General features: G+C 34.6%; 1 protein-coding gene across 2 annotated transcripts in view; it reads left to right on the top strand.

Moving 5' to 3' along the window:
- NCAM2 (neural cell adhesion molecule 2) overlaps window positions 1-14,117 on the top strand; it is a 268,868-nt gene that overhangs the window by 222,782 nt on the left and 31,969 nt on the right. For both annotated transcript variants that reach the window (XM_074536167.1, XM_074536168.1), the window contains exons 13-15: window positions 1,440-1,559; window positions 3,622-3,743; window positions 11,093-11,273. In XM_074536167.1, the coding sequence (XP_074392268.1) occupies window positions 1,440-1,559; window positions 3,622-3,743; window positions 11,093-11,273 (423 nt within the window). The remainder of the gene's footprint in view (window positions 1-1,439; window positions 1,560-3,621; window positions 3,744-11,092; window positions 11,274-14,117) is intronic.

Genomic DNA, 14,117 nt, shown 5'->3' with positions numbered 1-14,117 from the left:
CATCCAAGTCTCTCTGCAGAGCCCTCCTTCCTTCCAACAGATTGACACATGCTCCCATCTGCAAATTTACTAACCATAGACTCAATCCCCTCATCCATGTCATCAATAAAAACATTGAACAGGACAGGCCCCACACAGAGCCCTGAGGACACCCCTGGTGGCTGCCCCCAGCTGGATGCAGCACCCTCACCAGCACTCTCTGGGCCCGGCCATGCAGCCAGCTCCTAACCCAGCACAGAGTGCTCCTGTCCAAGCCCTGGGCTGCAGCTTTTCCAGAGTGTGCTGTGGGACACAGTGGCAAAGGCCTTGCTGAAGTCCAGGCACACAACATCCACAGCCTTTCCTGCATCCACCAGGTGGATCACCTGGTCATAAAAGGAGATCATCACATGTTGTTCCCGCTGCTGTTCAAGGAGTGGAGTCCTTCCCCTTCTCCAGCACAGGATCCCTCCCGTAGGAAACAGTTCTCCATGAACTGCACCAAACTGAGTCCATTCCACCGACAAAATTTCTCCATTAACTTCTCCAGTGTGGATCACTCTTCCCCAGGATCAATTCTTTAGGGACAGGCTGCTTCAGTGTGGTTCCCCCACAGGGTGACAAATCCTACCAGGAAAGCTGCTCCAGCATGGGCCTCTGGAATGGGTGTGCAGGTACCTGCCAGGAGCCTGTTCCAGCACAGGCTTTTCACAGGGTAAAAGCTCTCTCTCTGCATCCATCTGCTCTGGTGTGTGCCTCTTCCATGGGCTGCAGGTGGAATTCTGCATCCCCATGGTCTCCCATGGGCTGTAGGGACACAGCTGCATCCCGTACCATGGGCAAGATTACTTGAGGGGACTCTCAGTTCTGGAGCACCTCCTGCCCCTCCTTCTGCACTCACTCAGGTGTCTGCAGGTCTGTTCCTCTCACATCCTCATCCTGCTCTTCTCTGGCCACAAATACACCTGCACAATAACTTTTTTCCTTCTTAAATACGTTATCACAGAAGGCTGCAGTCACTGATGGGCTCAGGCCTGGCCAGCAGTGGGTCCAGCCTGGAGCCAGCTGGGATTGGCTCTGTCAGATGTGGGAGAAGCTTCTGGAACCTTCTCAGAGAAGCCACCCCTGCAGCAGCGCCGCTACCCAAAACCTGGGTGTGCAAACCCAATTTGAATATAAGATATTGCTCCCCATCGAGGTCCTTAATTGTTGCCCAACACTGATTTCACTGTTCCTTCAGAAATTTAGCTTGCTCGGTCACAACAATGGTTTTATGCAGATGAAAAAAGGGACTACTAGCACTCAACCAAAAAGCTGATGTACTGTGATAAAACCAATGTACTGTAGGAATATGAGGCTCATTATTTACAAGAGAAGAAAGCAAATTATGAATTTGTCTTACTTTTCTTTTTATAAATTTATTAGTTCATCAAGTTTTATTCTTTTTTTTTTCCCTTTAGCTATGGTTGTTCTGAGCAATTTGGAACCAAATACAACCTATGAAATCAAAGTAGCTGCTGTAAATGGAAAAGGGCAAGGAGAGTACAGCAAAATTGAGATCTTTCAGACCTTACCTGTCCGTGAGTAAAACTTGTGCTGTTAAATTATTATTATTGTTGTTATTATTATTATTATTATTATTATTATTATTATTATTATTATTATTATTATTATTATTATTATTATTATTACTATCATCATCATCATCATCATCATCATCATCATCATCATGTTTTGTTATTCCACCCTTTCAAGAAGTATGACTGTACTTAAATTGGAGAATTTATCCCATTATCTTACATTTTTGAGATTCAGAAAAGCTTTTATTTGATATAATGGAGCACAAACCATCAAAGATACTAGAATAAGAAATTTTTCTCATTGTCAACACTCAGGGTATTATCCACATCTAAGAAGTGAATTGGCCATTTCTGGAGACATTTTCGTCACCAAATTGTGGTGCTATTGTTCTGCAATTAGCAAGCAGCAAATAGAAATCTTTTAAGCTATCAAAGAAATGATGAGAATAAATTATTTTTAACTATGGCTACATGCAAATGAGATAGTCTATGAACCCAGTTTTGTATTTGTACTAACTATAGGCCAGAGGTTCAGGTTAAAATATTAAGGGCAAATGAAAAAATATTTTTCTCAAATTATCTTTAAATAGAAACAACAGTAAATAAATTAAATAAATAGAGAGAAGGAAAGCAAAGGAACTACCAGATGGCAGTGTACAGTAATCAAACAGATATGCTGAAACACATCAGCAGCTACTGCCAGACCAGTCTGTCATAAATCTGTTGCAACAGAACTGTTTCCTGAGTAGGGCATTACTCAGTGTAGCTAATACTGGCTCTAAGGGAGTGAACAACAAAAGTAATCTAACTTCAAAGAACACAAAATATTTCTGTGATATTAGATTAGATTACATAATTTATATTATATTATATTATATTATATTATATTATATTATATTATATTATATTATATTATATTATATTATATTATATTATATTATGTTATTATCATGTATTATTATATATCATTATATTATACTATATTATAGTATATTTCATTATTCTTCTGTTCCAAAACAGTAACTTGACAGCTTTCAAATTTCTTTTTCATTGAAGCATATACATATTCTAAATATATTTCAGGACAGATAAAATAATTTCCTATTATTCCTATCTGCATATATATCTGATAACATTATGCGTGTTATCTGATAGAAAGCCTGATAAGTTTTGTGTTGTGATCTAAGTAAGTTTATACTTACTTTAATAAGTGCCAAACACAATACAATTATTTCTAAACAAACAGTATCTCTCTGGGTAAATACACGTTTACAGAAATTTTGAAGACACTTCAGTATATGTTCATTTAGCATCTCTTTTTAAAAAATGTAATATAAAGGTGCATATAGAAAAAATAATCTGTGAGCTTTTGACTAGGAAAGTGTCTGAAAATGGCCTTAAATCTTTGATTGCATGTTTAAGGCTACCTTTATCTTCTTATTATAACTAAGACATTTGGTTTTAGATTTGAAAATATTATTCTTTACATTTACTCTTGATATTGACTTCCCTAAAAAGTTGTTATTCCCAGATAACTTTTATCCTAATTTGACTTGGTACATTTATTGGAGAGTAAATTTATTTTAAATTTAAAAACTGTATTGCAATTTAGAAATCTCACATAGGAATAATGGATGCTTACTTGTAAGAGAGTGCCTTTTCAACTTCAGTGTGAGTAGCAGGTAACCAGCCTTGCTGAATTAATGACTAAATGTTTTTGGAAGGAAATTCCATTTAAAAGTGTTGGAAGTCAGAAGATCTCCAAGAAATTAATATTTCTTTCATACTTCACATAATTTTATTTACTGTATGCGGAATCTACATTAGAACATATTTCAAGCACAGTATTTAACATTCTTATAAAGTCTGTTTTGTAGTGCCTAGAATGGTCATATTGATTTTAAGATTTTCATTAATATTACTGTGGACAAGTTTCTTGCTGTAATTTAAGAGTTATCTCACTGTTGATTATTTACCATTAGTAGTAGTAGTAGTAGTAGTAGTAGTAGTAGTAGTAGTAGTAGTAGTAGTAGTATTATGTGCTGTTTGTTTCCTTTTTTAGGGGAGCCAAGCCCCCCTTCAATTCATGGACAACCAGAGAGTGGCAAGAGTTTTAAACTTAGCATAACTAAACAAGATGATGGAGGTGCTCCAATCCTGGAATATATTGTCAAATACAGAAGTGTAAGTATTTCTGCCAATCAAAATAAATGAAATTATGCTTGTTAATATCTGCTTTTAATGCAGAGAAAATTGTTTATAATAACAATTGTTTATATATTGTTATTTACCAAAGTGGCTTGAAATCTAGAAAATAATTTTTAAAAAAAGCTACAGTGTATTTTCTTTTGGAACTAAGTTGCAGCTGCCAGCATATAAAATAAAAATTGAAAAAAAACCCTAAAAATCAGTCAGCTATTCCTAAAAGTATACTGAAAATTCATGTTATCAAGAAAGCTATATTCTTTTTTGGTTGCATAGTGAAAGTGGGACATTCGTGTTCAGCTTTTAAAAATACAGTAAATTAGCAAATATTAAAATTGCACATTTAAGGGTTATTTGAACAGCAAATTTGTAATTTATATTATAAATGTGTCTGTATTGATAGAAAGCTATATTGGAGTGCTCCATATTAGTTGTATTCTTTATTACATTAATTAGCTGATCACCTTTCATATCTTTTATCTGCCTGAATTCCAAGTCTCATCTTACAAAAGCCATTGGCACATCATTGGGAATTTCATGAGTTTCAGGGCACATATCTGTTCTTAGACAGCCATTGGGCAGAGTTTTGTGCATTCTGCCTTCTAAAAAGTTCTGTTTTGGTGTTCTCTCATCAAATCTGGCAAGTTTAGAAAACAGGATTTTCTGCAGTGTATAATATATTTTAAAAAATTGTGTAGATTTTTCATTCCTGATGTACTGTGTTTAGAAAGGATTGGATTGAAGAAGTAGCTGCAGAGCTGGCAAAAGTGACGTATTTCATTCCAGTGGAAATTTTTAAAAAATTTCCTTGTGTAGTACTTTATTGAGTAGACCCATTTTACCTGAGTGTTACAGCAGAATTTCATGTCCATGAATAGTCTAGGAAATTGGGAATGTAACCTTGGATATCCAGTCATGTTAAATGGAAGATAGTGAGGACTGTATTTATTCACAGAAAGAAACAATTTTTGAGAAAGTGACTATAGAACCTGTTGGAATGTTACCAAAAGGAAAAAACAGTTCCTTAACTTGTAATAGGTTTTCTCACATTTCCTCATATTTACTATAATGTAACTTTTGGTTATAAACTGGGGATTATCTGAATGCTAAACCTGGTATGTAAAACTATTCTCCCATGCTATATTTAACAAAAGAAGATTAATAGTGCAAATTATTTGAGAAATATTTGGTAGTACTCTTAGGAGTAGTCTGGGACAATGACCTGAAGTTATTCTGCTATCACTGATCCCTAAATCTTAATTGATCTTTTTAAATGACTTTCCATCCAGTGAATACAGTTGATATAAAAGAAAAGTAATAGCAAAGAAGACGAGAGTAATAAAATATGCAATACAAGATAAAAATGGAACTTTGCAGGGTTGAACTTCCTAGTTAGTTAACAATGTCTTTAAGTATTTACTACTGAGTAGAAAATAAACAGTTTGGATATAATACAGTCATGCAGCATATGGAATTTAATCTGTTTCTATGATTAAAAGAAGGAAAATTATTTTGGTTCTCTCCTGAAAAATTTGGAAATCTAATATTGATCTTGTGTTTTTACTAAGGTACATTATTATTGGATAAAAGATTATTTTTTCTGTGTGGTATTGGAAGGTAAATGTGCAGCTTAAGCAGTAACTGGAAACTTGAAAGATTGAAGAAAGCTTTTCCTTGGACCTCGAACTCCTTGAACTTCCAATTGAAAAAGCAATTTGATTAAATTAAAGGGCTTTCTACAACAAAAGCAGAATTTTTTGTGTGTGTGTTTTAATCAGCAAGAATGAATGCTATTTAAAGTTCATAATTATCTGTTGACTGCTTCTCTTCCATCTTCCCCATTGGTCGTGTTTAATTAGCTTTCCTATAACTCTTGCCAGCCTCATTATTAACACCTGGACCAATGTATTTGCTTGCATGTTTGAAGAGCATATTTGATAAAAACCAATACATCAATGGCTTTTTTCTTTAAAAAGTTAATTCAGCCCTGTGTAAGTTTTATACAGATTTTTTTTTTTTTTTTTTTTTTTTACTGGAGGAAGGACAGCCTTTAATATATTAGAGCAATATTACATCCTGATTGAGGGCAAACAGTAAGTTTTTTTTCTGGAAATCATGTTTTTCATTCTGTTGAATATTCCTTTCCTAGCATCAGTTTCTTCATATTATGGGCAGGAATTACTGACTACAATCAGACTGCAGCAGCTTGACATTTTCTTCTGTATTCCAGAGTGTTAGGCACTGTGCAATTTTTATGATTAGCAGCCTCATTTTTTTCCAAGCTGTTGCACTAAGAAAGTTGAGACAGCCTGACAGAGCTTCACTGATGGAGTCTGAGGCTGATGGCACACATTGACTTCAAAGTTAGCTTAGGAAAGAATAGGAAGGGAGAGAGTAAAGCAAGGGAAAATTGTTCCCCGGTATCCAGCTGGGAAGAGCAGTGATGGGAATTCTCTAGGGAAGTGTCCTGTCTGGTGTCAGAGATGACCAGCCAACCACACTTCTCAGAGGAACTCTTCAATATTTTTTCATGGGGGCCAACTCAAACCTCCCTTTGGTTCTTCTGCTTATGGTGCTTCCAAAGTTAGTTGGGACACACATGATGATGTGCTGGTGTTTCACATCAGATGTGAAGCTTTATCCACCATATTTTCTATGATATATAAATTAAGGAAATGTGTACTCAACTGGTAAGTGGCTGTTATCTGATGGGGCCTTTACCAAGTGCCAGAGTAATAAATTAAAATCAAGAGGGGAGTGTTGATGAGACAAGGAGGGCCAGGAGGAAGGAGCAGTTGGAAAACAGGGGAGAGGCTGTCACAGCAGCCAGGACAGACAGACAAGAGACAGGCAGGCTTCAAAGCAGCCTTTGGGAAGTGTTGACACTGCTTAAGCTTACTTCATAATGCTTAAAAAGAAAGTTCTGAATAGGTGTCTTAACATTTCTATATTGCCAGGTCACAGAATGCCAACAGTAAGCTACAAAAAAAAAAAAAAAAAGACAAGTGTGGTGAGGGGAAGAGGGTTGTTTTTGTTTTTCTCTGGCAGAGAAAATGTTAGTGAACATTTGGAATTAGAACAGAATAATAAAAATAACTCTTTTTTATGATTATGAAACTTTTGATATAAGCAAGTAAAATTTACTAACGTGACTGGTTTTTACAGGCCTAAAACTTGGTCACCTCTTTTTGACCTGTGACTGGGTTACTATTAATGCTCTGAATTTTGGCAGATAAGAGTTTGATAGGTTATGTGCTTCGCTCTGAAGCACATTCTCTCTTTTTTGACTGTGTTGGTGTGGGACATGTTAATTTTGCTCCTTACTGGTGGCTTATACAACAAATTTTATATATACAGAATATTTTAAAAGAGATAATTTCTCATTTACTCCCACTCTGAGATACCTACCAAGAAACAGGTAAATGCTTTTGCATCTCTAGATTTCAGTCTACCTGCTGGATTCTCTGACTTTCTGTGTATTTTAACACCATGTAGATTACCAGCTGTTTTTTGCTTGGTTCAGTATTTGCCCCTGAACGTTATTACCAGACCTAGAAATCCCCAACCTGATGTAATTAATTATTTTGAAGTCACTGCTTTAAATGATTCAATTTTCTTCTGTGAGTATTTCTTGATATTTTTCCTGCCAACTTTCAAGATAGTGTAGTGTCTCCTGTCCATTTTTCCATCACAGGGACCACCATAATAAGTCTGTTTGAGCTGAGCTTTCAGCTCAACAATTTAGAGAGGATGGCGAATAAGAGAAGAGTTGAAGGGGGTTAATCACTTTTTCTCACTTTTTATGAGATCCCAGAGAATGTGATTTAGGATACAATATAGAATGACCATTAAAGAGAGATTGTATTTTCCAGACTAGTAAACTGCTGCCTAAAAAATGAATTGGCTTTACTTCCACTGTTGTCAGGTGTGCCCTCAGCTTTGAGAAGCAGTCAAACCATGGTAGACTGGAGTTTTACACTGCTTGGCTTAGTTTCTTGTTGTTTTTGTGGATTTATTTGTTTCAGGGGAGGTAGGTTTTTTTTTGTTTCTGTCAGGGTATTTAGGTGGTTAGGTTACAGGTGTCTTAAAAACCTAGCTCTTAGACTCTTCTTAAATAAATTTGGCTGATGCTTGTACTATGAAAAAAATGGAGCCAAAAGTACATAAAGCCAATATATACACATTTAAGAAATAATAATGTGAGGATTTTCTGTAGTTAATTTTGTTTTTTGTTAATATAAGGCTGAAGAGTAATGCAAGTGGGCAGTGAAATCCCCAGAACTGCCAGTCACCAGCTAGGTTACCAGTGGCCTTTTGTAAACAAGTATTTCTGCATAATATGAAACAAAATAAGATGTAAATAAAGGAACAGTTTAATCTCTGAGGTTGCAGGTCCCATCACAGTTTCTCTAAGTGTGGATATGTTGCTTGATATTAATAATTATTGAAGACATTTATATTAATTCACCCCCAAAACTAGACTACAGTTTGCAATTTAGAGGCTTCATTCCTTTTGTGGTAGAACACTATGCATATGTAGAGATTTCTATAAATTTTAAGTATTATTAACAGAACAATAAGGAACAAAGTGGTCTCTTATGTTTGTCTCTTCTGCTCTTTAAGCTACAATTGAAAGGGTTCTACATTGAACAGGGAGGTTTTTGCAAAGATTTACCTGGCAGATCCATGATTTGTGTTCTCATCCCTCTTTTCCCATTTCTACACTTATGGTAAATCAAACATGGACACATTACTGAGCTCTGCTTATGAGAAAGTACTTGAGAATGCAATATAGCTGAAATAACAGCTATAATGAAGGACATAGAAGATATTCTCCTCTTTTTTTGTCTTTTTTTTTTGTTAGTTTTGTTTGGTCTGGTTTTATATTTTGTTTTGGTTTTGGGGTTGTTTTGTTTTGTTTGTTTGTTTGCTTTATTTTCCATCTTTAAGAGGTCATAAGCAGACAGTGCTCTGCTCAGAAGATTTAATCTCTATCTTTAGAACACACCTTGCTCTCCAGACACTTTATTCCTCTTCCTCCGAACTTGCGTTTGTCACTCTTCCAAAAAGTTTTCTGTCTTCACACTCAGGTTTTGGACTTGGTTTCATTTGTCTCAATTCACCCATTTGGTTTCAGTTTCAACTAAATTATGGTATCTCTAGCATAGCATATGCAGGTATCTTGTGACATTTCAGTTCATTCATTATTCTTCACCTGACCAAATTGTGGAACACCTGCCTTTTCACTTGTTCCTCTGTCTGCAGAAGTGCAGCTTCATTACATTCATCACATAGATTTTTGCACTTTTTTTCAAAATATAATCAAATCTCTGTTTTCAATACTGTCTTTTTCTGCAGCAGCTGTATTAGCCTGAATCATTAGTTTCCCACTTTAATATACTTTTTGTCTTTCTATGTTTCTGAAACCCTTTTAAATTCCCTGGTATGTTCACTTGGCATCTGTGCACAATACTGAGATTTTGTAGGAAACTTCTGATTCATGGTGATATTCTTTAAAATCTAACTGTATTTTTGTAACTCCTCCCATACCTCACCAATTTCAATAGCCATTAAAATACAGTACTACAAAACACAGTTTTCCTAATATCATTAAGGAGTATTTTCATATGTATATTGCAATCATTATTAGCTCCTTCTATTTCAGCAGTGCTATGCAAAAATGTAGTTTATAAAAGGAGTTTAGTGTAGTGACAGTATGAGTGGATTCACTCAGGTGATTGTAATAGAAAGTATCCATCAGGATATGGGAAAGTATCCTTAATAGGAAATATTGCTTTCACTGTATGATGAACAAACTGGTTTTACTCCAATGTATGCAAATTTTTCATTATTTTTAACTGACCTACCATTCTGATGTTTTTCATTAGTCGATCACTGCACCAGGCAGGAATTTTCACCTGGATGAAAATATTCCTGGAAACAGGTGTTGTTGGATTTAACTCATTCTCAGAACTATCATGTGACAATACCAATGCAGACAAAGCAAGAAAGTTTATGAAAAGGTCAAGTCAGTATGGAAAAATCATCAGCCTCAGAGCTGATAACAACTAAATTTTTGCAGCAATACACACAAGGGAATTTAGTGTATCCTTTATTTTCTGAAGACTGGGGACAAATAAAAAGTCGTAGAGTACATGATTGGTCTCTGAACTCTCTAAATTAGTTGCTATTTTCTCTGAAACCTGTATCAGTGAAGAACAAGATGCTTCAGCAAAGAGCCTAAATATAAGCTGCTGAGTATTGTGCAGCTAAGAAGTTCTACTTGCAGGTATTATAAGTTTGTCTGGCTTTAAATTTTCCCATATGGTTTTATGGGAAAAAACATAGACCCGCTGATTGGGTCTATGTTTCTGTAGGGGTTGGATGGCCAGGATCTGTCTCTCAAGAGATATTTGAGCTGTGCTATCAGTGTCTTGTAAAGGTAGGACTGCATGGATTCTTGCTGACTGTTATTGGCTGTCCTTTGAACAAGATGAATTTTTGTTTGACAATATATATTGTTTTATCCTTCTACCTATTAATAATTGTGTAATTTCTATTTGTATAAAAAAATTAAATGTGTTATACACTCAAAGTAGTGATTGCAAAGGTAAGAACTCCAGGTTTATGAAATGCCAGAATTAAGTTTGCAATCTAAGTCCTCATTTGCTCTCTACATATAGATATCTTAATTACCTGAACTATGAGAAATTACAAGAATCCTTTTTCATCTAGAACACCATCCTAAAGATTTGCATGTATCCTCTCACAGGTGCAGACATAGTACTTCTTATATTCTCAATGATGTTTATATTCTTGCATGCAACCTGGTTTGCAAAATGTTTCCAAATTGCTACAATTAGTGTATATTTTGTTAAATAACTAATGTGTGATATAAACACAGCTGGACTCTCAAACAATTCAAGAATTGGTTTAATGGCAAGTTTGTTTGAATGAATATTGATCAAAATGTAATTGACATGTCTGTATAAAATAAACTTCTTACATAATTTATTTTTAGCATTTTATTATATAAGTTATTAGCCTGCTGTTCTATAAAATAAAACCCAGTATTTGAGCAAAGAATAAATTGAAGCCAAAAAGTTTAAAAGGATTGACCACAAAATTCTCTAGATACACTTGATGGAAACATGATAAGGAGTAATCAAAATTACAAAAAGCCTAAGTACTCAGAACTCCAAAATTAGATTAATGTTCATAACCTCTGTAAAGTCAGCTCCAAATCTTTGTGCATCATGTTCATACAGACTTTAGGCAAATAATACAAGAGTCTGGGAGAATTGAAACAAATATTTTCATCTTTACAGAAAGATAAGGAAGACCAGTGGCTAGAGAAAAAAGTGCAGGGTAGTAGAGACCACATCATCTTAGAGCATCTTCAGTGGACCATGGGTTATGAAGTACAAATTACAGCTGCCAACAGACTGGGTTATTCTGAGCCAACATTGTATGAATTCAGCATGCCACCAAAGCCCAACATTATTACAGGTAAGTTAATTTCATTGTGTTTTCTCTCTATGAATTATTTCTAACTCATAGTACACTGTGTATATTTTAGCATAACGTAACTGAAGTCTTGGACTAAAAAATGTGAGACCCCAGATTTTAATATCAGCAAAAAAATTTATTTGGGACACTTAAATGGGACCTTGTGTCCCACTTTTCTCTTAGTAATAAAGTAATTTTTAAGTTTGGAAGAAACATTGATTCTTAAACCCTGTTGAGGACACTCAACAAGAAATACCATATTTAAGATACACCTGCTTTTCCAGTTGCCTTGTACTGCCTGTTGTCTGGTTAAGCCAATTCTCTAGAATTCTTTACTTAATTTCCATCTCTACATATGCTTTTAGCTACACATGCAATAAAGGATTTACTTTAGTGTCTGATGAGGTTAAGACTTCAAATTGTCTTGTTTAGATACTGACTGGATGATTCACCCTAACAGAGTGACCAAGCAGTCTTGTATGAGGCTGATTTACAATGTTTGAAATCTATAGAAACTTTGTTCTTATTTTTAAGCCTGTAAATAGGAAGGTTGGAAATTCCATTTAAGAAAACCGCATTTTAGTTAAGAGTGAGTGTATGAGTTTTAATGATTCCCTATAAAAGGTTGTTTTTTTAATGCAGCACTGAAAAATTCTTTAGTTAACAATAAACCTAAAATAAGGTATTTTCTAGAGTATTATGAGTAATTTTAATTTTTATTAAAAAAATGCTATGAGGAAAAGATTTTAAATTTTTAATTAAAATTATGAGCAACATCTTTATGATTATTTCCAGATTAGATCAGTATCATCATTACCACTTGAAAAATCAAGTTCTAACTCCTCTAGCGTGGTATTTTCTGACTACCATTTTTCAAATTGTTACTGTATTAGAATCAACAAAGAACTTGCCAAATAAATACAATGGCAAATATATTAAAATGTAAACCTTATTTATACCTGTATTTCAATCTCAATACTTGACTAGCACTGATGCAATGCCAATGAGCTGGAATGAGTCATAAAAATTTTGAAATAACTGGGGTTTTTTTTCCTTGTTTATTATAATTTTCCTTCCAATATATTTTCAGGAAATTTATCCCAAGATCTTTGAAACATGTTTGAATATTCCATAGAAATCTTTTTAATATTGGAAGCATCCTTACCTTTTATTTATTATATAGAAAAGAGATTTGTAATTCATTCACAGACTCAGATCCAGTTCTAGTACAAATATTTGTTTATGCACTTGAATTGAAGTAAAGTTGATTTGCATCTTGATTGAAATTTAGGGTCTCAATAGGTTCTGTGTATTTGTTTTTAAACAGGCAGGACCTTGTGATTGCTATCATTCAGAAATAAAATTTCCTGTGATTGAAAAAGAAAAAGGAGAAAAAATGTAGGGAAATTCATTGTCCTGAGGAAATAAAGATATCTGTCAAGTAGAAAAATAAGCAAAAACTTACTGAGGGGAGGAATAAGCCACTTTTCAATTTTGCATAGGTGAGAAAAAAATATTATTTCTTTTGCAATGAATTCCAACTTTAGCCTTTTATATTTATGTAAACTATTCTGTACTATTGCCATAGCTCCTGTAGCACAGAAACTTAATTCTCCTCAGTAAATGATACCATAGGTGGTCTCTAGACATTCAAGTAAAAAGTAGCTTAGTTAATTTAATTTCAGAAGGAAGATAGGGGATTTCTCTCTAAAAAGTTTTATAGGTGCTTAGGGGCTTTTTCCTTTCAGTGCTCTAACATAACCTCTAAGTAGTTGTAAGAACTCTGTTACACTATTTAACTTCAAGTCTTCTTTATATGAATCATTACTGCAATTATGATTGTGGAACTAATTAGTTTCCTTGACAACTGTTTTTTCAATGCCTGAAAAAGAGTGTGAAATTCCCATCACAAGAACATTCTGTAGGCAATTTTTTAAAGTATGTCAGAAGACATTTTGAATCAGTGGAACATGAGTCTTCATATTCATGAGTCAGCATGATTATCTTGTTTTGAAATGACATAATATTATAACTATGATATAACATTATATACATATATACATAATGCTGCAAAAATATGAGTGTAATCTATTAAAACACAATAGAGTTTGTGTATAAAATGCTTAGGTTTGAGCAGAAATATTATTTCTGATGCCAGTTAACACCAATGATGCACTATTTTTTTGAGTCTTTGGTATTAACAGCTAGGTGTCTACAGATGAATTTTAAACAAGACATAGGCAATAAGGATGAAACTGGGTAGACTTCTGGATGAAATCTTCATCATTTGTCCTGTGCTCTCTCAGTAGCTACAGTCATTGACATTTCCTTGCATATTATTAATGCAATTGTTAGAAAAGCCTCTAAGACTTCTGAAGGTGTTCATCTGTATTTGCCCAAATTTGTGACACTTCAGCTGAACTGAGTGTTTATGTCTGGTCCTAAATTTAACGAGAAATAAATCTGCAGACCCTGTGTATGAAATCTCATGAATATTACTTATCCCAAGCATATCTTGTTGGTTAACTACATATAAAAAATACCCTGGTGAAGTGTAGCAACCTAATGCAATAAATCAGGGAGGTTGAAACAAGACTGAAGGGAGATGGAAGCAAGGACATGTTGGCTGCCCTTCAGTGTGCACTTAATAGGGGAATAGGAGTAGTCAGAAGAAGTAAAACCCTGCTTCTAAATTCTCCAGAAGGAGCTTGTTTGTGGTTTCAAAAGCCATTGGATATCAGGCAGAAGTAGCAATCCCTGGGGACAGGAACTGGGAGCCAAAACTCCACTTATGTGAATATACAGCTCCTGTGGGCACTGAATGCACAGCTTCTGCTTCCTAGT

This window comes from Zonotrichia albicollis, chromosome 2, assembly GCF_047830755.1.
Source record: "Zonotrichia albicollis isolate bZonAlb1 chromosome 2, bZonAlb1.hap1, whole genome shotgun sequence".
Taxonomy (NCBI): domain Eukaryota; kingdom Metazoa; phylum Chordata; class Aves; order Passeriformes; family Passerellidae; genus Zonotrichia; species Zonotrichia albicollis.
This window is presented reverse-complemented; position numbering and strand designations above follow the sequence as displayed.